We start from the raw sequence: 26,581 nt of genomic DNA on the forward strand, positions 1-26,581 counted from the left end.
CTCCCCACGCTTTCCTATCTGCACTGGGACAGTGTAGACCTGGATGTTAGAATCCACACTGGGCCATTATTCAGGGCTAGAAGGTGACAAAGTAACTTCTTGGAGGCCACTCCCCAGAATCTGCATGGGAAGTGTATCTGCAGGAGCCAGTGCCTGCCATGACCACCCATGGGAGGGGAAAGATGAACCAGATTGGGGGCTGCACACAGTGAAGTAAATGCAGTGGTGACCTGATGCTGCGGTAACTGTGGAGTGTTTTCTGTGGCAAGAAGAACAAGCTGAAATTGGGTCCAGAGAGTGGACTCAAGCCAAGGGCCCAGGACTGCAGGACCTGTTCCATCTTCTCTGCATGTATTCTCCCTGAGCCTTGGTGTCACGAAAGGCACAGCAGTTTCCTCATCTGACTTCCAGTCTTGGTCACAGCAGCAACAAGAGTCCCTGGTCTTTGCACGGGGTGGTGGGAAATGAAGCCAGAAATGCTAAGTCCCAAGGGACTCACTCCCGGCAGCTTTCTTGAACCCTTGGAGCCAAGAAAGGCACAGGGGAGCTCATCCTGGGCACATTCCAGGGAAACAGCAGCAAACACCTTCCATCCACTTTCTGGATTGCAAAGCTCCGTAGAGAGGCTCAAGGGCCTTGCATCCACGCCTTCCCTCACCCACTGCACAGTTCACACTCCCTCCTTCCCTCCCCTCCCAGTGGGTCAGGAGCCAGGACCAAGGAGACTCGGTTGTGCCTTCCTGTTGCCCATCTCACCCAGACCTCAGGAACCCTTGGGACTCCTCCCTATACTAGAAATGGCCTGTCCCAGCAACAGGAAGATCCCACCCTCTCCTTTGCTCCCTGGGCAGTTGCAGGCTCCTCCCTGGCTGGACCCCAGAAGCCTCTGCTGGTCTTTCCCAACTGATTCCAACCACAGGCTACCAGTACCTATAGCTCTCTGGGCCAGGGCAGGGCCTTCAGGGAAGCCAGGGCAGCTCCACCACCCAACCTTGATCACCTTTCCCCACCTCTGCTCTTGTAGCCCACCCTGAGCCAAACACAGGGACCAGTCCTGGGAGACTAGGTCAGTTCCCTGTCGCACTCCTTGCAGGGACGGTATAAGACATGGACAATGGGGAGGTTCCTCTTCCAGCCAGCCAGCCCTCTGGGGGAAAGGGAGAGGCAGGCATGAGAGTGCTGGACAGGGCATCTCTCCAGGCATAGGTCCAGGGCCTCCCACTGGGCAGAAGTAACCTTCCTGAGCCCTATGACTACAGGGAGCCTAATGCAAAGGACACAGGGCGAGCAGCCAGGAAACCTAGGTTCTTGCCCAGTGGGGTCCCTATCTGCTGTAACCTGGAGCTAGTTGGCTGGCCTTTCTGGACCTCAGCTTTAGCGTTTGTAAGAGGAGAGGGCTGGACCAGCAGTCTGTTACTGTTGTGGGCTTCACCTGAGCCCTCCCACGTCTCTGAGAAGGTGGGCTGGGTGGCTTGGTCCTCTGGCCCCCTGGCCAGGGCCAGTGGGCTGTAAGGCTTTTGAACATGGCCTGCACTGCAGTCTGATTCAGGCTGGGAGGCACTGGACCCGAGGGGCTCTAGGGTTCCTTCTGGCTCTGATCTAGGATTTGTTTGTTCAGCCAAGAGTTTTGTGCACCTATCATGTGCCAGACCCTGGGAGCCTAAGGGAAGGTCACATGGTCCCCCACAGAGGGCTGCGCTTCTCTGGGACAGAGGACCAGTGGCTTCCGTGCAGCCCCACTTCCAACTTCCCCAGGCCAGAAATCCCCCGTCCCTCAGGCCATGCCAGGGCCGCGGCTTGCTGCCTTGTTTCTTACCACCTCCCAGCACAGTCAGCCTACTGGCACTGAGCCCAGGGCCCCCAGTCCTTTTCCAGGGCAGTGACAGCATTGGCAGCTCCTTGTTCGGATCCAAAAGTGTGAGGAGGGCAGCAGATGGACCCTGAGGAAGCCTCTGGTCCCCCGAATGGCCTCTCCCCAGCCAGCCCCAAACTCATGGCCTGCTCAGGGAGGTCAAAGAAGACCTGTTCTGTTTCCTCCCTCTGTAAAGGGGATCTGGGGGTGGGGGTGTCTCTGCTGATGTCTCTGATGGAAACTGTGGCTCCCCAGTTTCCATCGGAGGTAGCTGAAATAGTGCCTCCTTCCCACAAGCTGAGCCTCTAATCTCAGAGTCCTCCTGACTTTGGAAAGGCATTCCAGGGCCCTGATCACCCAAAAGGTCAGATCCACATTGGGCAGCCACATTAGGGATAGGGGTGGGGGCAAGGCCTAGGCTTGGAGTTAGCACTGGGGAAGGGCAGACCTGAGGGATCTGAGCCTCCTGTCTCTCATGAGGGAGGGGAGTCACTGCTTCACTGTGACCAACCTGAGCACCGAGGACCCAGGTCATGCCCATATCTCAGGTTCTCAGACAGCAATGGGTAAAGGCAAGGTGGGGACAGAACAATAGGGGCCACCAGTGGGCATGGAGCAAGGACCCAGCAGGGTGGGAACTGGGATCCAGCCTAGCCCTCACCCACGGCCTCTCTCTGCATTGCAGGAGCCTCCCTATTAAGGACCTTGCCGTAGACAGTGCCTCTCCCGTCTACCAGGCTGTGATTAAGAACCAGAACAAGCCGGAAGACGAGGCTGACGAGTGGGCACGCCGCTCCTCCAACCTGCAGTCTCGCTCCTTCCGCATCCTGGCCCAGATGACAGGGACAGAATTCAGTGAGTGCAGGCTCTCGGGGTGGGTGCAGAGGAGGGAGATGCTGAAGGGCCACTGGGGACCTGGGCCCAGCACTGTGGAAGCCAGGGAGTCCTGCTACCTGCCCTTGAAGGTGGGCCAGCCTTGACAGTTTGTCCGCGGCTGGCAGGGCTCCTTCTGGGCCCCTGGGGCAGGCTGTCTGGTGACAGCAGCCTTCTGCTCCAATGCCAACTCCAACAGTGAGCAGCAGAGTTGGTGTGCAACTTCCGGGTGAGATGACTGCCCAGGGCTGGGGGATGAGGCCTTCTCAGGCCACCCCCTGACTCTTTCCCAATGTCCTCTGGGGCCTCTGCCCAGCATACAGTGGACAGGCAAGGGGGCAGTCACCATGTTGGGCCTGGCTGAATCCTGGGGACTCAGTGCCCACAGAGCCCCAGCAGCTTTCCTTGCTGTGTCTCCTGTGAGTGCCCTGATCAGCTCCTTTCTACCCACAGTGCAAGACCCTGATGAGGAAGCTCTACGAAGGTCAAGGTAAGTGCCTGGACTCAGGCTCTGTGGCCTTGCCCTCTAGCCCCGTCCCTTCCCGGGCAGCCCCCAGGTCACATCACTTATGGAAGGAACCTCTCAAGTTCATGGATTTGGAAAGCCTGGCCTGCAAAGGGCTCTAGCTGACACTAGCTTGAGGCGGCATCCTGGGTCAGTAAGGCGGGCACCTGGACCCGAGTCTCTGTCCGCCAGGCCCAGGCTCCAAGAGCGAAGGCTCTGGGCTCTCCCAACTTCATCCCTGGGCAGGGGGCAGGGCTGCTTTGGCCTTTGCTGGGCTGTTGAGAATGAGGGCATCTTTCCCTGTGAGGACACCCGGCTGGCCACCTTGCCCACCCACTTATCTCAGGGCCTGTCCCCTGTGATTCCAAAGGCTGGGCACTGGGAAACAGGCACTCAGGGGGCTGTGCTGGACACAAACACCTGACCCCTGGACTCACCTGTCCAGACCCACATTGAGGTACCAGTTCTGTAAATTGCTCAAAGCAAAATAGCTGCTGAAAAAAAGAACAAGCCCTGGACATGAGGACGGGTTTGTGCCAAGCTGGGGGTCTTAGAGCAAGGTTTCCCCATCAGTTGCAGGTCTGAGGCCATAGCCACCAACCTATCATTGTGGCCCGTCAGGTGCTCATAGCATGAGGGGACATGCCATCCTGGAACTCACTGGAACCCACTAGGGCCTTCCACAGTGAGGAGTAGGGCTCATTGTAACTGTATGGACACTTCCGGTAGCAAATATGTCATCCGCATGTTCTTCCTGGCACTGTCTGCCTTGGGCCAGTGCATCCTGTGGCAGCCTCTGTGCAAGGGGCTGGGGCTCAGGGCACCCTCCCACCCTGGGCCAAGCTTTCTGTACTTGCTAACCAGCAGGCCCAACACTCAGCGGCCATGTGATCCGCGCAGAGTAAGACTCGAGCCAGCTTAGACTTGTGGATTTTATTGTTGAACCAACATTTTTGCCAACTCAAGTTGCTCTCACTTTTTGGCCAGGCATCCAAGTCTAAGGTGGGGTCCTGCCAGTCCTGCTAAGGATGGCATGCAGTCTCAATAACAGTTCTTAACCCTTCAGTGCCTGCAGGGCATCTAGAGAGTCCACGATGAAGTGATGTTTGATTTAGCACAGAAGTTAAACTCCAGCAACTTTTTTTTTTTTTTTTTTTTTGAGACGGAGTCTCGCTCTATCGCCCAGGCTGGAGTGCAGTGGCCGGATCTCAGCTCACTGCAAGCTCTGCCTCCCGGGTTTATGCCATTCTCCTGCCTCAGCCTCCCGAGTAGCTGGGACTACAGGCGCCCGCCGCCTCGCCCGGCTAGTTTTTTGTATTTTTTAGTAGAGATGGGGTTTCACCGTGTTAGCCAGGATGGTCTCGACCTCCTGACCTCGTGATCCGCCCGTCTCGGCCTCCCAAAGTGCTGGGATTACAGGCTTGAGCCACCGCGCCCGGCCTTAAAGGAGTCTTTAAATCACACACCCCAGAGCAAGTGGCTTCAAAATCCCCGGGGTTCCTTCCAGCAAGAGGCCAGCAGGGGGCCTCTTTTCTCCCTCCCCTGGGACCCAGAGCCCCGCCCTCTCGGCTCCCTTCTGGTTCCTTAATGTTCTGCTTCCCTCTGGTATGCAAGGCAGTCACGCTCAGCTTGTGCCTCATTAGCCAGATGTCATTAGAACGGGAAAGAGTACTGTGGAAGTGCATTGCAGCAAACTTTTGTCTTTTCTTTCCCCTGGAATATTTGCAGGCTCTGCAAAGTTATTGAGTGAGGAGAGCACAAAGGCAGTGTTGAAGGTGGTCCCCAGGCCTCGTCCTTGGCCTTCCCCTTCCCTCCTTCAAGGAACATCTCTTGAAGTTTGTTCTGCCTGGTCTTGAGAGTAATTGAAGGGTGGGAGAGTAGTCCTTCCGCCAGCGGCCTAACCCCGTGAAAGCTTGGTTCAGCCTCAGCAAAAGGCAGCCTTCGGAGCCTCTCCCCCAGCTACGGCAGGGTTTCATCCTAGGGAAATCTGGGAAGAGGGCCTGGGAAGTGGCTCCAGTTGACTTCCTCCCACAGTCCCAGGCAGCTTCCCTCACCCCATTAGCACCTGTCTCTGGGGTCTCCGGCCCTGCAGTGGAGGCTCTGAGGCACCCAGCCAGCCTCTGCCCAGGTCTGGAGGGGGCTCCTCTCCGTTCTTCTGACTTTAATTTCTGGAAAGTTGTCCTCATGGGCAGAGCCACCCATGTCACTGAATCCCAAGCAACTATCCCATGGACCCAGAGGCGGGTGCAGTGGGTGTAGCAGTTTTAATCTGTCTGTGATTGAAGCCTAAAGCAGTGTCTGTGATCACTGGTCATGGCTGGGTCCCCAGGCTCACCCACATCACTGTCTGAGCAGAAGGGAAATGCTTTGTCCCACCTCGGTCCAGGCCGGTCAGGAGTCTGGCTCCTCAGGGGCCTGAGCCGCACTTCTATCTGTCCCCACTCCCAAGTTCGAAGCTGCACCCCTAGACTCTCCTGACCCATCTTATTGGCTGAGAGCAGCCACATTCTTTTTCTCCTCCCAAATCCCAGTGGGGATTCTCAGGGTCTGTCTTGAAGGCTGAGTTTCCCCAGGGAGGCTTCACTGTAAACTGCTTCCAAGTGTCTCACTCCAGCAGAGCCTGAGTTTGTCAAGCCTTTGCATGGTTACACCTACACAGTCTTATACCCGTGCAAAGGTGCTTTCTCCTTCCTGGCACTGTGTGGTGAGAAAGTTAGCGGGAATGTTAAGTGAGTAGGCAGGGGCTCTGGGACCTCGAGGTCAAGTGTGAATCCACATGTCAAGAAGAACTTGCAAACTTTCCCTTCACCTCCATCACTGCTCTGCCTCCAAGGTCCACCCCCAGAGTCCCAGGGCAGCTCACAGCCCTCTTCTCCTCTCAGGTCCTGGCTCCTAATGGTATCTCTGTGTCTGGTAGCATGTAGCTTCCATCTGAGGCTCCAGTGCCAACCTGCTGGCCAGCCCAAGATGGAGTATAATTTCCAGGGACTCTGTCTTTACGGGTGAGGTGGGGGAGGCCTGAACAACCCAGGCATCAGCTATGAATTTAGCTTCCCACCCTAGAAGGACCCAGGCACCTTAGGAAATTGTCCAGGCTGACTTGAACATCAGCCTCCTGCCTACTTCCACACGGGAGCTACTCTAGTAGGTATAGGTGATGCTGTGGCTCCCCAGTTTCCATCGGAGGTAGCTGAAATAGTGCCTCCTTCCCACACGTTGAGCCTCTAATCTCAGAGTCCTTCTGACTTTGGAAAGGCATTCCAGGGCCCTGATCACCCAAAAGGTCAGATCCACATTGGGCAGCATTAGGGATAGGGGTGGGGGCAAGGCAGGGCTTGGATCTGCAAGGCATCTGGATCCCACTGCTTGGGGGAACCATCCTGGATGTAGCCCAGCATGAAACCCAGACATCCCCCTGATCCCTTATAAGTGCAGCCTCTGCGTTTCCCTGATGCCCGCCTGGGTAAAGAGCTCTGCATCTCCCCATCCTTCCATGCTTAGATAATTGCAAATTCCAAGCATTAGGAGCAAAGCTGATCTTAGTGAAGAGTCCCTAGAGGAGCTGAAAGTGAGGGTTGCATCACACAGCCCTTTCCATCCCAGATCATGTAAAAATCCTTCCATGCCCCTTTTCCATCATGCAAACATTAAGCTTCTTCCAACAAAATGCCAGGGCTCACTGGCTCCGCTTCTTCCCTCCTGCAGCCTCTCAGATGCCCCCTTCCCTCCCTCCTCTGGGCAGTCTCTCAGTTTTGCCCCCAATGCAGCCACCTCGCTTACTTGCCGCACAGCACAAGGCCCTCCTGCCAATGGGTGCCCCCGCCAATGGGCCCCTTGTAAGAAAGCAATGAAAAAATTACCTCTTTTCTTTGGATTTTGAGTCCCTGGTGTTCTGCCACCCTAGTGAGTTTGAAAACCACAACAGGAGCACCATGGATGTTGCCCCAGGTGCCGCTGCCTAAGCAGTCCCTGGGGAGTCTTCTTTCTTGCTTTTGCTCTCCTGTCTCTTTTCCTCTTTCCTGTGCCTTCCTCTCCTGGCTCCTTTCCTTGGCTAGCTGAGGATTTTTAAACAGCTTCAAGTAGAGCATACTCACTAGATCGGATTCTCCAGGACTGTCCCTGTCCCTGTCCCTGTCACCAAGCACTGATGACAAACTATTACCCAGCCTCCACAGGCCTTGCTAGGACTTGACGATTTACAGGTTAACTGCCTGTGTCTCATCTTGTGCCCCTGTGTTCTGGGTAGTGTCTATGGGATGGTAGGACTGTTTGTAGTGCTGTCGGCAGGACTCAAGGAGCCCCGCCACACCACCTTTGCTCGTGCCGTCTCCACCCCTTCATCCCAACCTCAGATAGGCAGGTATGTGGCAAGGGAAGAAGACGCTGGCACTTAGATTGTGATTCTGCCCCTGAGTTTCTGTGTGGCTTTAGGTCATTCATGTGACCTCTCTGGGCTTCAGCTTCCTCTTAGTATAAGGAAAGTTCAGACTAGACTGGTGGTTTTCAAATATGTTATATGTTAGCAGTGGGTCCCTTTTATCAAACAGTCTTAGACAGAGACCCAGTATGCAGGATTCAAGGGGTAGAGAGAGAGAAAGAGACTGCCAGGTAAAGCACGTGCAGAACTGAGGACCTCTGTGAGTGTGCGGACGTGGGGGCCAGACCCGATGACTGTTACTGTGCAGAAATAGAAGCCCAGCACTGCCACATCTTCTTTTCAAAGACTTAAAGTTGCTCTTCCTGATTTTTATATGCTAGCAATTCACCATTTTTTTTTTTTTTTTTTTTTTTTGAGATGGATTCTCGCTCTGTCTCCAAGGCTGGAGTGCAGTGGTGCGATCTCGGTTTACTACAACCTCCACCACCCACGCTCAAGCGATTCTCCTGCCTCAGTCTCCTGAGTAGCTGGGATTACAGGCATGTGACACTATGCCTGGCTAATTTTGTATTGTTAGTAGAGACGGGGTTTCACCATGTTGGCCAGGCTGGTCTTGAACTCCTGACCTCAAGTGATCCACTAGCCTCTCCTCCCAAAGTCCTGGGATTACAGGCGTAAACCACTGTGCCCAGCCAACTTCTTTTTCTTTTCTTTCTTTTTTTTTTTTTTTTTTTTTTTTTGAGACAGAGTCTCACTCTGTCACCCAGGCTGGAGTGCAGTGGTACAATCTCAGCTCACTGCAACCTCCACCTCCCAGGTTCAAGTGATTCTCCTGCCTCAGCCTCCTGAGTAGCTGAGACTACAGGCACGTGCCATCACACCCGGCTAATTTTTGTATTTTTAGTAGAGACGGGGTTTTACCATATTGGCCAGGCTAGTCTCAAACTCCTGACCTCGTGATCTGCCTACCTCGGCCTCCCAAAGTTCTGGTATTACAGGCATGAGCCACCACACCCGGCCAACTTCTTAATTAAACTTTTTACTTTAAGATAATTGCAAATTCAGTGCAGTTATAAGAAATAATAGAGATCCCATGTTCCCTTTACCCAGCATCTCCCAATGGTAGCATCTTGCAAAATGAAAGCACAATAACACAACGAGGATGCTGACACTGATACAGGCAAAACACAGAACTTCCCATTACCCAGGATGCCCCATGCTGCCTTTTTATAGCCATACCCATTCCCCTCCAGCACCCACCCACCTCCTTAACTTCTGGCAACCACTCATCTGTGATCTGTCCTCCATCTCTATAATTTTGTCCTTTTCAAGAATGTTATAGAAATGGAATCATACAGCATGGGACCATTTAAGATTGGCTGTTTTTAAATCAGCATAATTCCCAGGGGTCACCCAAGTGGTTGAGTGCTCCAATTGTTCATCTATTCCCTTTTATTGCTAAGAAGCATCTCATGGTATGGACTCAGAAATTAATTTTTAAATTGAGTTGGAAGCACAGTACAGGTTAAACATATTGTGTTTGTGGCTGGATGTGGCCCTTTGGCCACCAGTGGACACCTCTGGTCTGGAGGATGTGATTGGCCCTTCTAGCCTGGAAGGCCTGCATTCTGATGCCTGTGGCACTGGCCTTTCTCAGGTGCTCTCTTCCTCCATTCATTCCCACATTTCTGGCTGCTACTTGCCTGCTCTGTACTGTGCCCTCAGCTGAGCAGGTGTGGGTTGAGCCCCAAGAGGCCCCACTGGTGGGAAGTGGCCAGAAGTCCTGGCCCTCTATCTGTGACAGTGACCTTGTGAGTATGTGTGGGTGTGCACACATGTGCCCAGGCTGTGCTCAGGCCTGATGGGCAGGCATGGGCAGGAGCTGTGTGCAGAGGCTTCTCTCTGGGGACAGTGAAGGCTTTTCGAGGCCAGGGCAGCACAGGGAGGGGGCAGGTCTGCCCACCAAGCCTCATCACGAGGGATAGGCGCTCCTCCTTCTTGATGCCCAGCTAGGGGACAGAGATCATGCAAGGTGCACCTGTCTGTTTGGTTCAATCCTGAGAGCTCACAGCCAAAGCAGCCCTGCCCAGCCCTCACTACATGGACTAGGGAGGCCCCCTTTGCTCAGTCTGCCCTCAGGGCCATTAGCCAGGTTCCTTCTCCATGGTTCCCAACTCACTCAAGGCAGGAACTTCAGTCCCTCCATCCTGGTCCCCAAGACTCTGGGTCTTGCCCTAACCCAGGCCTGACCACTTACAATGTACCCCATGGATTGCATAGCTTCTCCAAGCCCATTCCCTCCCTCCCATGCCCTCTGCCCCACCTGTTAGACAGGGGAATGGTGAACACATTCCCTAACCCCTTTCATTCTTCCTCTCTTCTCTCTCTCCTTCTGTCTCTGTCTCTCTCTCTCTCTCTCTCTCTCTGTGCCACAGGGAAAGGTTTGAAACGGAACGTAACAGCCCACGTTTTGCCAAATTGCGCAACTGGCATCATGGCCTTTCAGCCCAAATCCTTAATGTTAAAAGCTAAAAGGCTGCCTGGAATTCCCCCCCCCCCACAGGCTGGCCCCCCCCCCCCTTACCCCCACACAGATCTGGCATGTGAGCCCCATGGTGATGCTTGACAATGTATAACTGTGCTGGGGGCACCTCTGGTGGCCAACCGCAGCACTTCTGTCCTCTGCCCTCCCCAGAGCTGATGCTGGGGCCCAGCCCCCTGCAGCTCTGTACCCACCAAACCTCCCAATTCCTCTGTACCCACCAACCTGCCCCATTCGGGGCAACCCTCGCCACCCCCCGAATAGCCTGTAGCCCAAGCCTCTGCCCTCTGCACAGGGCCTTAGCTGTAGACCAGAGAGGGCATGAGGGGTTTGCTGGCATAACACCCCAGAACCAAGGGAAATGGATGGGCCACTACTCAGTATCCTACCATCCTCAGTTCCTGGCCTCATCCCCTCCTAGAATGAGTCACCCATAGATCAGGGTCTGGAGAAGAGGCTGATCCCTGGCCCTGCCCGGCTCCCTCACTGTCCTCTGGAGCTCAGGGCAGCCCGGAATAGGGATCTTTGAAGAGGAAGTGGAAACCCCAGGGTAGATGAGGCAGAGACCCCTCCTGGCAGTGGTGAGGTGGGGGCACGCACCCTCCTTTTTGTACCGTGTATGCTGGCTCCATAGTTCTCTCTTCTGTACATATAAGCATGCTTGTTCTGAAATAAAGAAGATTTGAAGTGAACCACACCAAGCCCCAGTCATGCTGTGCCTGTGTGTGTCCCACCCGAGAGGGGCTGTGAGGCCATGATCTGGGACAGAGAGAGGAGAGGCACCACCAGAAGAGGGGCAGGGGCAGTGCCCACCGGTCCCAGGACCCAGCACAGCTCTGGTCCTGCTGCTCTCCTACCCCACAAGTCCCGAGCCCAGCTGCAACCCAGGGTGGGAGGATGGCTGGTGGGAATCCGTGCTGAGGCCCGTTGGGCAACCTTAGTCACCCCCAGGGCAGTGCGTATGGGAATACTTGAATGCCCCCTGCCTCTCCTCCTACACCCTGCTGCAACCAGCAGACTGAGCCATTGTCCTGCCCCGCCCCATCAGAAGGCACTTATGCTCGATCCTGGTCCAGAGGCAAGAGAAGGGTTCCAGTGGGCACACCTGGGCTGAGAAGCAGTTCACAAGGGAACTCAGGGGGCCAGGTCTGGGGCTCAGGGGAGAAGAGATGGAAGGCAGCCCTGGCAGATTATTGCTCAAGTGTCAGGAGGCAAGAGGGCTGGGAAGGCTTCCACCTGGGTCTTGCTCCCGGCTCCCACCCACCTGTGGCCTTTTCCTAGTCTTGAGCATTTAGGAAGGGGTAGGAAGGGCAGCAGCAGTCGAAAAGATCCCAGCCAGGCCTCAGGCTCATGTTTTGCTGAGCTGTGACCCACTAGCTAGCACCCCACTCACCTGACCCAGGCCCGACCACTTAGAAAGTACCCCATGATGGTAAAGCTTCTCCAGGCCAATTCCATGTCCCTGATTGTGTGAAATCACAGGCTGAGAACATGAGAGCGGTGGCACTTACATTAGAAGCAGATGCTGAGACTCAGCCCTCAAGGCTGTCCTGCCTCCTCTGTGGCTGGGCTGGCCAGAGCCCTGCGCCCATTCCTGCTGCCTGGGCAGAGGCTTTCCCTCTGTCTCCAGGAACCTTAGCAATCCCACCAGGAAGGATTGGTGTTTGAGGCCACTCTCTCCTGCCCATCCACTCTGAGATGCTCCCTAAAGCCCCCTGCCAACCTATTTTGGCTTCCCACCTCATCCTGCCTCCAGCAGTCTGATGCCTGGGCCAGGCAGGCTTCATCCTGCTGCCTTCATCTAGGCCTCGTGGAGCACACCCATGTTTGGCTGATGTTTTATAGAGAACTTGCAGGGCCCAAGGGTGGGTTGGTGGCAGGGGTCTGCCAGATACAGAGAGGTCCTGGGCAGTGGGTAATCTGAGGCTGGCAAAGGACCTCAGCCAACCACTAAGAGTTGGCGGGCTCTTGGACCCCTGCTCCCAGACCCCAGCCTGTAGGAGCCCTCTTGGAGCCACCTAGTTGAAGCCCTGCCTTCCCACCTACCCCAGACCCCTTCACGTAGTGCCCTGGGGGGCCCCAAGCTGGGTTCCATGTAAACCCCTCGGTATAAGCAGGAGAGATGTCTTCATTCAGCATCCAGTGTCTGTGGGCATTTGTGGAGATGCCTGACTACTGTGAGTGCTAAAGGAATCAGAAAGGGCCAATATAGCCGTGTTCCCAATGCAAGGATGATCGTGTATGATCCAGAGACAGGGAGCATCCCTCCAAGTGATGGATCAAAGAAGGCTTCCTGGAAGAAGAGGTCAGTGTATTTTATCTTCAGGAATGGTTAGAATTAGGGTGGAAGCAGATACAAAAGGCTGGACAGATACTCTAAGCAGAGCAAGCAGAGATGCTGATGAGAAGTGGTGTCCCAAAACCCCAAGTTAATCATTTTGGTTGGAATGGAGAGAATGCAGAGGATGTCATGGTTAGCCGTGGTCTGCATCTAGACTCCCAGGTCATGGGATTTTGAATGCATTCTGAAGGCAAAGTGGAACTAGCAAAGGCTGCAGGGCACCTTTCACACTATAGCTGATGAGGTGTTCTTCACCTAGACCACAATGGCAGTGTGGGCCCTGGAGTTGCAGTGGAGCATTCCTGGGGCAAAGTGATGCAGCTCAGGGTTCCCCTGAGCCATAGTCACCAGGCAGCAAGGGGGAATGTCAACTAGGTGGGTGGCAGCATGAATAATTTCAAGATCAACCACCTGACTGGTATTCTATCATCAACCCAATCAACAGAGATTTTCATGCTCCACCATCTTATCTAACACAAGTAGCATCATCACCCCCATAGTGGCAACCACCCCTTTAGCACTGTCAATATCAATCACAAGGCCCCCACCATCACCAACAGTTCTGACCCAAGCCCAGTGACAACAACCCCAAGACCCAGCATCACCACCACCATCCCCATCCTTTCCAGACATAGTATCATAGTTATCAATAACAGCATCAACCAAACCCCACCATTCCCACCACCAAGAGCCACCATGGAAGAGCAGGGGCACACAGTCAACATGCTCCACCTTGATGCTGACCAGACTGAGGGAAGAGATAAGCTGAAAAGGGGACGATAGCCAGGCTGTGTTTCTCCTGGCCTCGCCATCCCCTCGAGGAGCCATGAGCATTTGGGTCTAGTTTGGTTTGATTTGGTTTTTGCTTAGATGTTTAAACTGAATTATGACCAAGGCAGGAGGCAACTGTAGATCTTAGATCAGGCTGGGGTGATCTCACCAGCACTGTCTTTAGGAATGAAGCCAGGGCCAAGTAAGTTCTCCACAGTAGGCCGGGCGCGGTGGCTCAAGCCTGTAATCCCAGCACTTTGGGAGGCCGAGACGGGTGGATCACAAGGTCAGGAGATCAAGACCATCCTGGCTAACACGGTGAAACCCCGTCTCTACTAAAAAAAAAAAAAATACAAAAAACTAGCCGGGCGAGGTGGCGGGCGCCTGTGGTCCCAGCTGCTCCAGAGGCTGAGGCAGGAGAATGGCGTAAACCCGGGAGGCGGAGGTTGCAGTGAGCTGAGATCCGGCCACTCCACTCCAGCCCGGGCCACAAAGCGAGACTCCGTCTCAAAAAAAAAAAAAAAAAAAAAGTTCTCCACAGTGCTTGCTCTATGATGCGCCCTTCAGGATGCTTCTGGGGGCTTGTGGAACTTCAGGCAGGAACTGACATGGAATAAGAGCCCAAGATCCTTCAAGACACCCTCTGATGCCTCCTCTGCCTTCCCTAGGCCCTGGCTTCTTGGTGCCTTTAGACAGTGGTGCCAGAGAGGATGCCACTCAGCAAAAACCCCAAGCAGCAGGCTCCCTTACGTGCATACCCAGGTGCACCTGGTGGTGGTCACTGTCCTGGTGCTGTGGACAATGATGAATTTTCCTAGGGCCCACATCCAGCTCCAACTTCATGCCCTGGAATCCAGGGTTTATTTGGAGCTCTGGCTGGGGAGAGCGGCAGGTAAGCTGGCCTAACAGTGAATTGGAGCCAAGGAGACAGGCAAAGCCAACTTCCTATTCATTCTGCAGAATACTGTCCCCAGCCTGGACACTGTCATTGCCCTTGTCCTATGCAGTGTCCTTATTTCCCAGCAGCCTACTGGAAGTGTGGTGTAGGGCCATGGAGAGCAGATCAAGGAGATCAGTGTTCTGTGTCAGCCTGAGCCATCCCAGGCCATACCTGCCCACACTGACAGGAGGGTCTGAGCAGCCAGCTCAATGGTGTGGCTTCAGAGACTGCATCTACTTCTCTGAGGCAGTCACATCACCGACATGGCTTCCAGAAGCAAGGTTCTTTCACAAACGGGCTCATGGAAGGGCCAGAGCCAGGCACAGCTACAGGCCTGCAAGCTGGGCTGTCTAAGACTGCCTCCCTGAGCATTAAGTCAGGGAAGACCTGGGCAAGATGGAGCCACTGCTCTTGCCCATCCCAAAAGCTTCCCACGCAGTTATGGAGAAGGATGGCACTCTCTCTCCCGTGGGGGCAGTCAACCTTAACCTTGCCACTTCTCCAGCTCTATTCTTCCATGACCCTCTCACAGTATTTCATGCTTTTTTTTTACCATACACCTCGCCAGATGGAGGAAAGCAATTCAGTGATGCTTTTGCAAATAGCTCAGGGCCCGCTTGCATTCCTATCTAGGGCAGACCCCTTTAGTGCCAGCTACTCCAAGTGTGGCCCACAGACCAGCAGCATCAGCATCACCTGGAAGCCTGTTAGAAAAGTGAACTCTCGGCTGGGTGCGGTGGCTCACGCCTATAATCTCAGCACTTTGGGAGGCCGAAGCAGGTGGATTACCTGAGGTCAGGAGTTCAAGACCAGTCTGGCCAACATGGTGAAACCCCATCTCTACTAAAAATATAAAAATTAGCCGGGCGTTGTGGTGCATGCCTGTAATCACAGCTACTTGGGAGGCTGAGACAGGAGAATTATATGAACCTGGGAGGTGGAGGTTGCAGGGAGCCGAGATCGCGACATTGCACTCCAGCCTGGGCAAAAGAGTGGGACTCCGTCTCAGTTTAAAAAAAAAAGAAAAAAAAAAAAGAAATGTGGACTGTCAGCTCTGCCCCAGACCTACTCAACTAGGAATTCGTTTTAAGAGGATCCCCAGGGGCTTCAAGCACACATGGGAGTTTGCAAAGTGTTACAGTGGTGAGGCCCCAAGCCCTTTTCTGCCACTTTGCAGCTTTGTGATGTTTTACTAGAGACACAATCTCTCTGGACCTCAGACTTCTCATCTACAAAATGAGGGTCACAATCCCAATGGCTCAGGGAGGTTGAAATGATAACATGGAGTAATAGGGTAATTTCTTTTTTTTTTTTTTTTTTTTTTTTGAGATGGAGTTTCACTCTTGTTACCCAGGCTGGAGTGCAATGGCACGATCTCGGCTCACCGCAACCTCTGCCTCCTGGGTTCAAGGGTTCAGCCTTCCCAGTAGCTGGGATTACAGGCATGCACCACCACACCCGGCAAAATTTTTTTTTTTTTTTTTTTTTTTTTTTTGAGACGGAGTCTCGCTCTGTCACCCAGGCTGGATGCAGTGGCGTGATTTTGACTCACTGCAAGCTCCACCTCCCAGGTTCACGCCATTCTCCTGCCTCAGCCTCCCGAGTAGCTGGGACTACAGGCACCATTTAGTAATGGAAAGTATTGTTATTCTAATTATTTCAAATAAGAATAGTGCCTTTTATTGAGGAAAGATTCTACTTGGCTGATCACAACACAACAAGAGGTTTATTTCTTCCTCCATGAGGTACCGGTTAAGGATTCAAATCACAACATCCCTCAATCAGATCCTGCTATTCTTACTGATAAGTTGTAGGACTCTGAGCAACTGAATTATCTTTGTTACCATTTCCTCATCTATTAAATAGAGTCCATGATGCCCACGTCAGAGGGCTGCTGTGAGGAAGGAAAGACATCATCGTGCCTGGCACATAGCATGAGGTCAATAAATAAACGGCATAAAATAGCGGGGAGTCATTCCCACTCGCAGGAGCTGCATTTATCCAGTTGCTGTTGTTGCAAATACAAATCAAAGAGTAAAGAATGTGCATTTCTTTGCTTTTCTATCATTTAATTTTTATTCTCTGCCCACCCCATTTTACAGTTAGCCACCCAGCTCTGACTGCTCTTATCCTCCTGGAGTGGTTCTAGGGAAGAGGTGCTTACAGAATGCCAAGGCACTCAGGGTGGGGGCGTGTGGGCATACCTCGTCCTCTGTCAGGTTCTGCCTGCCCTGGCATCTGCTGAGACATCCCCAACCCATCTGGTCCACACTGGCAGAGTGATCGCCTTTCCCTTTCCCAGTTGCAAGGTCTTTCAGATCTGCAGGTGCTCAGGACCATGTTCTTGTCACTCTTGGGTGCATCGCAAATCCTCTATGGCACCCAGGCCACACAGAGGTATGGGAATCCTTGGGCTATTTCAGGTCTGTCTGGCCCCTCATCATGGGCATGGGGAACCCTGGGGTCCTGCCGCTTCCCCAGGTTTGACCTTGAAAAGGAGCACAGGGGCTTCTATTCTTGAATCCCCTTGCCACAGTGCCCACTTTTGTCCAGGTAACCTTGCTCTGTCTGGCATGGTAGCTCTCAGCCATCTGTATTGTTGGTGCCGAGTCCTTCCAAGCCCAAAGCCTAGGTTCTCACAACTCCAGAGCCTAAGCCCTTGACACTCAAATATCTTCACTCTGTGTTTTTTGCTGTATCATTCCTTCCCAAGGTAGCACATGCCCTTGACTGAATGGGGAAGGGTGAAAACAGGATCAGGGAGGAACCTGGGTGGATAATTCCCTCGGCTTTTCTACCACACTGTTTTGCTGAAAAAGAAAAATTAGGAAGTACAGAAAAATTTGAGAGGTGGGAGTGGGAAATGCCTCCAGGATTGAAAAAGTTTTTGATGTTATTGGGACCCTTCTGTGGTCTGAGCCTCTGCTCCTGGGATCCTGGAGGAGCTCCTTCCCTGAGCTGGAAGACATACCCTCTGAGGATCTTACTCTGTTTGCAAGGCGGGTGGTGCTTTCTGCCCAGCCTGCCTCTGCTGTATCCACCTGCCCCCATGCACAGGGGCCTCATGGGGTCTCCAGGCTCCCTTGACCTGTTGTCTTTTTGGTCCCACCTCATCAGCACCCCTATTGAGCATGCGCCAGTGTGCACCAGCCAGGCCACCACCCCACTGCTGCCCGCTTCTGCCCAGCCGCCTGCTGCTGCCTCTCCCAGTGCGGCTTCGCCACCCCTGGCCACAGCTACTGCCCACACTGCCATCACCTCCGCTGCTGCCACAGCCCCTGCTTCAAGTCCTGCCGACAGCCCAAGGTAACTGGCCCACAGGTGCTGGGCCTGACCCTGGGGAAGGGAGGCAGGAAACACCCCACTCTGGGTCCACCTATGGCCAGCTGTGTCCAAGGTAGTTAGGGCCCACGGGCCTGGAGGAAGCCAAGGCCAGTGCTGCTTGGTGCAGAGTGTGAAGGGGAAACTGAGGGTGAATTTCAGGGGTGTGCACCACTGTGGCAGGGACTGTCACTCTGCCCCCCAGGGACACATACACCAGTGAGAGAAGTAACAGTCTCTCTCACAGACATATACACACACTCATACACACAGAGTTAGATAACAAAAGGGGACTGTGTGAAAAGTCTTTGTTCCTGGAACTCAGATTAGGTAGAATGAAAGTCGTCCCTGTGGGCTGGAGAAATCAAGGAAGGCTCCATGGAGGAGGGAGCATTGGAGGTGGGCAGGGAAGGCAGGTCAGATTTCGTCAGAGAGAGTTTAGCCATGAACTTCCCACTTCCCCTCCCCTCTCTTCGGAGAAGCATGTTAACGCCAGAAGCACCCCGTATAGTGAGATTTATATCTGCTCCACAGCTTACTGTGTGTAACCTTGAAAAGTTGACTGAAGCTCTCTGAACCGCAGTTTCCTCGTCTGTTAAGATGTTTACCAAACACCTATTATATAAGATTATGATAGAAAAAATGTCTGTAAAACACCTAATACATACAAAGGACACAAATATTGTGAGTTCCTGCATCTGCCTTCCTAGACACCCAGCAAGGCAGAGACCAAAGGCCAGGGGAGAAGAGGGGAGGCAGAGGGGCCAGGCTGACAGGTCACTCTGCAGTGGCCATGTGGCACATCAGGCTGGATGGGGCCCGCTCTGTGTCTGGGCTTCTAAGAGTCGGCCAGTTAGTGTTTGGGGTCGGAGCCCAGGTGTCCCAGCCTCCCACCCTGGTCCCCAGGGTTTGCTGGGGAGGACATGCCTCTTGGATCAGAATGGGTAGGTCCATGGTGCAGCCTGAGGTGGGATTGATATGAGCAAACTGGCTCGCAGGCCTGTCTGCTGCCCCCATCCCAGGCTTCACATTAACTGCATGGTGCCCAAGACCAGCCTTTCCCCAGCCCAACTGAAGCCTGAAGGAGGAGCCTGGCCCTCCAGGGATGGTTTCATCCCAGTTTTCTGGGGGGATTTAGGACACTGCTTCCCTTCTTTATACCAGAATCTCTTCATATAAAGGCCTTGCTACCTGCACAAAGAAGAGATTTTGAGGAGGGCAAGAAATGTCTCTTGTAGAGTGGGAAGAAGCCTCCCAATTTGAATGGTGAGGGGCTATAGATGCTGGAGCCCTGCAGTCAGTCCAGCCTCATCCCTGGGGCCCCAACCCTGCTCAAAGGCAGGCACCAGCACCAGGCTCAGGTCTCAGTGTCCTGGGCCTGCCCACGGCTGAGCTCCTGGAGCCCTTGGGATGCCCCCGACAGGGGGAGTCCTCCCTTCCTTCCCTTTGCCTTGCCAGGAGAGCTGGGGCCTGGGTGGAGCTTGGAGAGGGGCGCAGAGGGCTGCCCAGCGGGGAGTGGGGCTGGAGCAGAAGGGGTCACGGGGTTGTACTCTGAGCAAACCTACCTCCCCTCCTCACACATGCGCTGGGATGGAGCTGGAACTGGGGGAGCCCATGGGAGGCAAATGGACCCCCCAGCCTTTCATGGGAGCATGGCTTCAGAATTTTCAATGGATGCCATAAGCCTCTGCTCCCTTTCCCAGAGCCAGTCCCTGACTCAGGACCTGTAGCTCCTGGGCTGCGGGCAAAGTGTCCTCCACTGATGGAGCCTAAGACCACTGCCCCTTGGCCCACCCCCATCACTATGGAAGCCTGGCAACCCTTGGACACTGTCTCTCCCTCTTCCATGGAGACCCCTACTCTGCTGATCTCAGCACAGAAATCTATTCAGAGAAGGGCAGGTGGGCCTGGGGAGGGGAGACAATGGCTTCACTCAGCCAGAAACTAGGCAGCTTGACAGGGCAAGTGTGCACAGCCTCCAGGTCTGGGATGCCGGCTACCTGAGGCTCATTTTATCTCCATCTTGTCTGGGACAGCCCCTCAGACCTCTCTGGATCCACTCAGAAGCTTGGTGGTGGGTTCTCATCCCAGGGCCACCCCCTTCTCAGAGCCCCAGAGAGGAAGGCACTCCTCATCCCACAGCTCTGCGCAGCAGGGCCCGGGCCCTTGAGGAACAGACACAAGGAAGGCAGGAAGCCATGGGGCGGTGGGTGGGGGTGGGGGTGGGGTGGCAGGCAGGGCTCACTTCTCCAGCACCTCCAGCAATAACCCATTTGCCCTGGGTGTGGGCATGTGGTCCCCTTTGAGATCTGAAAGACCAGGGATGTGTTTTGCAAGGTGTTCATTAGTTTGAAATGAAGAAAAGCGTTTTACAAACAAACTGGGGAACGCTGATCAGACAAGGCTCAACAGGCCGCTGGATTCCAGGAGTTCTTGGAGCCTTCAGCTCTCCGGGAGGAGAGGCCAAGCACATACTCTGCTGAGGGTAATGAACTAGGACACTTTTTAAAAAAATCTCTTTGACCCCATTGTCCCAGGGCCACACATGGGGAAAGGTGATTCTAGGCCCCTTGACAACTAACCCAGTTAGAGGAGGACAATAGGAACTCTATGCAGAAGAGGTGTGTGTTGCTGGGGAGGGTCCTTGAGTGGCGGAGACGGGGTGGGGGGAGCGGCGTGGGTGTCTCCTGACTTCCCCTGGGCTCTCCCTGGAGTATCTGTGCCCAGAAACCTGAGACTTTGCTGCTCCTTCCAGCAACAATAGAAAAGAGTAGGCAGAAGAGGCCAGGTGGTCAGGGGCTGAGGTGCCCTACGAGGTCATGGGGGTACGTAGTTCTGACCAGCTCCATCTCTCTCCTCTCCCCTACCTCTGCGCTCTTCCACAGTCGCACCTGGGCAGTCTCTCCCCATGACAGTGAAGGGTCTTCCTGGTGTCCTCCTGTCTGGCTGGTGGCATTTCTCCCTCTCTCCAAAGGCAGTGGCACTAGCCACCCAAGGAACCCCCTCCTCCCCTCTGAGACCCTTATGGTCCTTCCTTCACAGTTTCTGGCAGCTCCCAAGAAATGTCTCTGTCAGGTGTCCTCACAGAGGCTTCTGAAGACCTGGGAGCCAGCCTGCCTTGGCTGCAGGCCCCAGTGGGGGTGTCCTTCTGGGTGTAACCCTTCCCCCCTTGGTTCCAGGCCCCAGGCCTCTTCCTACAGCCCGGCAATGGCCGCCTCTTCAGCACCTGCCACTCACACCAGCTACAGTGAGGGCCCTGCCGCCCCTGCACCCAAGCCCCGGGTTGTCACCACTGCCAGCATCCGGCCTTCTGTCTACCAGCCAGGTAAGAGGCAGAGCAGGAGGGGAGGCTGTCTAAAGCCATGGGTGGGTTCCAGGAGTTGCAAGATCCAAGAGATGGCTCTGGGGTCACATCCCCAGAAGAATGGGAAGCAAGGTCTCGCTATTGAGGCTCCACCCTCCATCCTCCAGTTGTGGGTCAGAATCCTATGGAGCCTGCATCTGGCCTCAGGGAGACAGGTGAGCAAGACAGTGGTGGATGATTCTAAGGGAAAGCAAAGGAGAACAGAGAAGTCTTCTCTGAACCAGGCATGGTGGCTTACACTTGGAATTCCAGCACTTTGGGAGGTCAGGGCAGGCGGATCACCTGAGGTCGGGAGTTCAAGACCAGCCTGGCCAACATGGTAAAACCCAAACTCTACTAAAGATATAAAAAGTAGCCAGGCGTGGTGGCACACACCTGTCATCCCAGCTACTCGGGAGGCCGAGGTTGCAGTGAGCCCAGATCGCGCCATTGCACTCCAGACTGGGCGACAGAATGAGACTCCCTCTTCTCCGTTTCATGCCAGTGTATGAGTTGGCCGAAGCCATGGGGATACAGAACAGCACAGATGGAGCCTGGACTCGGGAGCAGGTCCTATCCAGGCGCAGGGAGAGACCCCAGGGAAGTTTTCTCTGCTGCTGGAGCCCAGGGAAATGAGACAGGCACTGAGTCAGGGCGGGCCTTGCTCTGGGGGTTTGGTTCATGAAGCTCGCTGACAGCAGGGCTGAGTGTGAGCGGTCGAAGCGGCTTTTGCCCCAGACAGAGGCCGGTGCCAGGGCCTGCTTTGCTGTCGAAGGCAAAGCACCTCATCACTCCAGGCTGTGATGTTCATGGACACCTCGTGTTCTGGGAATGGAATGAAGCACCCAGCACAGCATCTGTCACACGGGAGGTGCCCTTCTCTGTCCCTACAGAGAAGGAGCAAGGACAGACGGTTCTGAGGTGAAAACTCCGCAGGGCGAGGTGGCATTTTGCAGTAGTGAAAAGCCTTAGATGGAGTGGTGGGAAGCGGCTGCCCCTGCGGAGACTGAGAACACAGGGAGGGGAGGCTGGAGAGGAGTTTGGAGGAGAAGCGGCGGGTGGAGGCGAGGCCTTGCCGGGGCGCAAGGAGGACATTTCCGTCTCTTCCCGGGGAGGCGCTTCTGGCACCTTCCGGGCGGCCGCCGGCTGTCTTCGCCCAGCCCGCCAGGCGGCGTCAGGGCTCCGGGGGCGCGCTGCCGGCCCGCCTGCGTCTCCTTCCTCCTCCTCCCCGGGCTGGAGCCCAAGAGAGCGAGACCGGCCGGAGCCGCGGGCCCCCGCGCCGTTCCCAAGCCGCGCAGACATTAACTCATTCCTGCCTAGGGGGAAGGAGGCGGCCGGGCGGGCGCGCGCTGGAGCCGGCCTGCCTCCACCTCCCTCTCCGGGAGGCCCCGCTGCCAAGTGGAGTCCGGGGGCGGCTGGCAGGCGCCCCGGACGAAGTGGGGCCTGTGGGCCCAATCCCCCCTCCGCTCCCCTGCCCTCCAGGCTCTTCGGACCCGGGCGTCGGAGAGGGCAGGGAGCCCGCGCGAGACCCGGAGCGTCCCGGACCGCCGCGGCCGCAGCCACAGCTCCCCCCGGGGCCTCCTCCGGGCCGAGGGCGGTGTTCGCAGGCCGGATCTTATCGCTGGCGCCCGAGGTGGGCGGCCGCTCCCCAGAACACCTGGGGCCCGGGAGGGGGCGGGCGGCAGCGTCACGGGGACCCTGCGCGCGGGCCGGGGACGTCCACGTTGGCCCGCGGGCCGGGCGGCGGCCAGGCGCTCGCGGAGAGCCAGGCCCGGCCCGGCCCGGAGTGAGTCAGAAATCACCTTGTTTAATTACACATCCCCGAGCCCGCCGAGTGCGATAGGGGCCTTTTGAACTTAACAATTAGAGATGAAATATCACCTTCTAATTTAGACTGGCTTAATTCCGTCACGCAGAAATAGCAACAGCCCCGGGGCTGCGAGATGGGATATCAGGTCTTTCCTGGCATGACGGCGAGGCAGGCTGAAGGGTGCAGAAGCCGAGGGCGGCGAAGCGCCGCTGCCTGCTGGCCACCGGCCGGGAGTGGGGGTTGCGACGGGGAAACGGAGCTGCCGGGCCGGGCCACCCAGGCCGGGGAGGTTCCTTCTCTGGGTGGGTGTAGCCCCCGGCAAGGAAGCCGTCAAATCGCGGTCCAGATTCTAGCCTGCCTCTGTGAGACCTCTGGGTTGTAGGGGCTTAGAAAAGGAGGTGGATCCGGGAGTCTGGAAGGCCTTCCAATAGAGGGAAGCGACTGCCAGTGCTGGAGGGAGGCAGGAAAGGTGGGCCAAGGCCCGATTTACTTGAAAGGGGGCGTACTAAAGCCTGTTTTGCTGCCTGGGGAGTTTCTAAACGGGCATCTGCTGTTGAGTCTGGCAGCCTGAGCTCGTTTCAGCTAAGTAGTTCACCAGCTGGATGACTTGGAAGCAGCCATTTAAGCCCTCCAAGTCTCAATTCCTCATCTGTAAAATGGACTTGCAAATATTATCTGCCTCCTTGAATTGCAGCGAGTAATTACTTGAAATAATGCACGTAAAGGGCCTGGCACGTGGAAACAGTCATCTTGATGAGGACAGCACCACCCAATAGAAAGAAATTTCCTAGTAGCCACATTTTTAAAAAGTAAAAGAAAGCAAGTGAAATTCATTTTAATATAGTTTCTTTGACTACATATATTTAAAACATCAGGCCGGACGCGGTGGCTCACGCCAGTAATCCCAGCACTTTGGGAGGCCGAGGCAGGCGGATCACGAGGTCAGGAGATCGAGACCATCCTGGCTAACACGGAGAAACCTCGTCTCTACTAAAAAAAAAATACAAAAATTAGCCGGGCATGGTGGCTGGCGCCTGTAGTCCCAGCTATGCGGGAGGCTGAGGCAGGAGGATGGCGTGAACCCGGGAGGCGGAGCTTGCAGTGAGCCCAGATCACACCACTGTACTCCAGCCTGGGTGACAGAGTGAGACTCCATCTCAAAAAAAAAAAAAATTAGCCGAGTGTGGTGGCGGGTGCCTGTAATCCCAGCTACTTGGGAGGCAATGGCAGGAGAATTGCTTGAACCCAGGAGGCAGAGGTGGCTGTGAAGCCAAGATTGTGCCACTTCACTCCAAGTTGGGCGACAGAGCAAGGCTCCATCTCAAAAAAAAACAAAAAAACATATATATATATATATATAATTTCAACGTATCAACATAAAGTAATTATTAATGTGTCTTCACAATCTGGTGTGTGTGTTATACTAACAGTACTTCTCAGTCAGACTAGCCACATTTCAGCGGCTCATTGGCCATTTAGCACTATGTATTGGACAGCGCAGGATTAGGGCTTGTGGTCTTAAATCGTTTTGTTTTTTTTGTTTGTTTTTTTTTTTTTGAGATGGAGTTTCGCTTTTATAGCCCAGGCTGGAGTAAAATGGTGCGACCTCGGCTCACTGCAACCTCCGCCTCCCGGGTTCAAGAGATTCTCCTCCCTTAGCCTCCCGAGTAGCTGGGTTTACAAAGTGCCCACCACCATGCCCGGCTAATTTTTTTGAATTTTTAGTAGAGATGGGGGTTTCACCATGTTGGCCAGGCTGGTCTCGAACTCCTAACCTCTGGTGATCCACCGGCCTCGGCCTTCCGAAGTGCTGGGATTACAGGAGTGAGCCACCGTGCCCAGCCAATCTTAATCTTTTTTAGCAGAGAATTGAACTTTAGAAAGAAAGGAAATGTTGCACAGAACCCCCTTATGTATAACAGAGGGATGAAGCTGCTCTGAAGTTGTGCTAGATCACCTCTCCCTGCTCTCTGTTCCTGGTGGTGTTCCTGGAATCACTTCTTCCCCCAGCATTTTGAGATTCTCTGCAAAGTTGTTAGGGAGGGTGACAATACCTCAAATTTGGGCTGTACACATTTACAAAATCCATGCACTATGTCACTCCAGCAGGTCCCCAGCATGCCCTGTGGGGCAGGCAGGGCGTCAGGCATTCCACCACCACTGAATAGACCTCAGTCTCGGATTATCTAACTTCAAGATGTTCCATTTTCCTTCCCTCCTCTCCCACAACCCCTGGCCCTACCAGTCTAACAGGGCTGGGCTTCCCTAGGTGAGCAGCAGACCATGAGACAGGCTGATAGTACATCTGACCCTGACACCCATGTTGCCCCTATCCTTGCCATCCTTACTCACATTTAGTGACACACTATGCCAGGTACCAGGCTAAGCTCTCTATATTTCTTACCTTTCCTTAATCCTCATAATGACCTTGTGAGATGGTAAGAATTAGTATTGCCAGTTTCAGATGAAGAAATTGAGGCCCAGAGAGGTTAAGGAACTTGCCCAAGGACACACAACCGGGAAGTAGAAGAGCTGCGTCCTGCAGCCAGGGCTCTTGGCTATGCTATCAAGACTCCACAGCATGGGGTCTCCTCCATGTTGAAAATGACTCCTCCCTGACATGTTGCACCAAGATTTTCTAGAATTTGGACTCATGATCTTTACAGAGGCAGCTTGGGATGATATAATGAATGGTTTTGGAGATGTATTCCCACTTACTAGCTCTGTCTGAGCCTCAGTGACCTCAAGTGTAAAGGGGGAATAATGTGAAGACCAATTCAGATGACAGATGCTATGTGCCTCATTACCCCTAAAGGAGAGGAAGATTCCTTATGGAGAAGGTATTATCTTTTTTTTTTTTTTTTGAGACAGAGTCTCGCTCTGTTGCCCAGGCTGGAGTGCAGTGGCATGATCCTCAGCTCACTGCAAGCCCCGCCTCCTGGGTTCACGCCATTCTCCTGCCTCAGCCTCCTGAGTAGCTGGGACTACAGGCGCTCGCCACAATGCCTGGCTAATTTTGTGTGTTTTTAGTAGGGACAGAGTTTCATGGTGTTAGCCTGGATGGTCTTGATTTCCTGACCTTGTGATCCGCCCGCCTCAGCCTCCCAAAGTGCTGGGATTACATGCATGAACCGCCATGCCCGGCCGGTATTATCTTTTGAAGGCCTCACTGGCAGGATGGCTCCGGGGCAGGACTGTGGAGGGTTTTATCTCTTCTTCCTTCAACATGGATGGATCCTATCTACCTGGTCCCTACTCACGCCCAGCACAGGGATTTCCAGGTCATCCAGCTCTGAAGGGTGGGTCACCTGGGAGTGGAAGGTACAGAGTGGGAGCCACAGGCTGCCCCAGGTGGCCCAGGGGAACCAGGTGGGAAAGAGAGACTGGGGGTGGGGCCAGGGTCTTGGGCCCTAAGAAAAACCTTCCTCTCCAGGTTGAGGCTGGAGTGTGGGGTGGGAGGCAGAGGCAGGGTGTGGGTGTGGGGACTGCCTCAGTGCAGTCCATCCTGCTCAGGCTGAGCTCAGGAATGGGGAGGGAGGCTGTGCCAACATGCTTCCTAGGGTTGAGGGAATGAGGCCTCTTTCCCGAGGAGCAGACTGAAATGAGGTGAGGCTTCTGGAACCTCACTCGCTGGAAGAGGAGGCCAGCTGGATCTTGCGTGCAGGGTACAGCTTGGGTCTGCCCTGGCTAGGTGTTGAGAGCTCAGGCCGAAGAGGGCTGGGGGTGTAAGCAGTTGCAATGTTTTTTCTGTGCTGTGAGCCCAAAACCGTTTTCTGCTCTCAGGGAGCTGGAGGAGGGTGTGGTAGAAGTGAGGCAGTGCATTCTCTTCCCTGTGCTCTGACTGCCTGGACAATCTTTAGACAGTCACTCAGACACACTCTCAGCTTCCACTAAAGCGATGTGGA

The 26,581-nt window shown here is 54.6% G+C and overlaps 1 protein-coding gene across 8 annotated transcripts in view; it reads left to right on the top strand.

Moving 5' to 3' along the window:
* The window catches only part of LDB3 (LIM domain binding 3), a 67,948-nt gene that overhangs the window by 21,468 nt on the left and 19,899 nt on the right, over positions 1-26,581 (top strand). For 3 of the 8 annotated variants that reach the window (XM_023226069.2, XM_031936199.1, XM_023226070.2), the window contains 3 exons: positions 2,538-2,707; positions 3,179-3,215; positions 20,703-20,848. In XM_023226069.2, the coding sequence (XP_023081837.1) occupies positions 2,538-2,707; positions 3,179-3,215; positions 20,703-20,848 (353 nt within the window). Of the gene's footprint in view, positions 1-2,537; positions 2,708-3,178; positions 3,216-10,043; positions 10,141-17,319; positions 17,509-20,702; positions 20,849-26,581 lie in introns of those variants that run through there. The other 5 variants (XM_023226071.1, XM_023226072.1, XM_023226073.1 and 2 more) reach the window with 2 other exon arrangements.

The sequence above is a fragment of the Piliocolobus tephrosceles genome, chromosome 9 (genome assembly GCF_002776525.5).
Source record: "Piliocolobus tephrosceles isolate RC106 chromosome 9, ASM277652v3, whole genome shotgun sequence".
NCBI lineage: Eukaryota > Metazoa > Chordata > Mammalia > Primates > Cercopithecidae > Piliocolobus > Piliocolobus tephrosceles.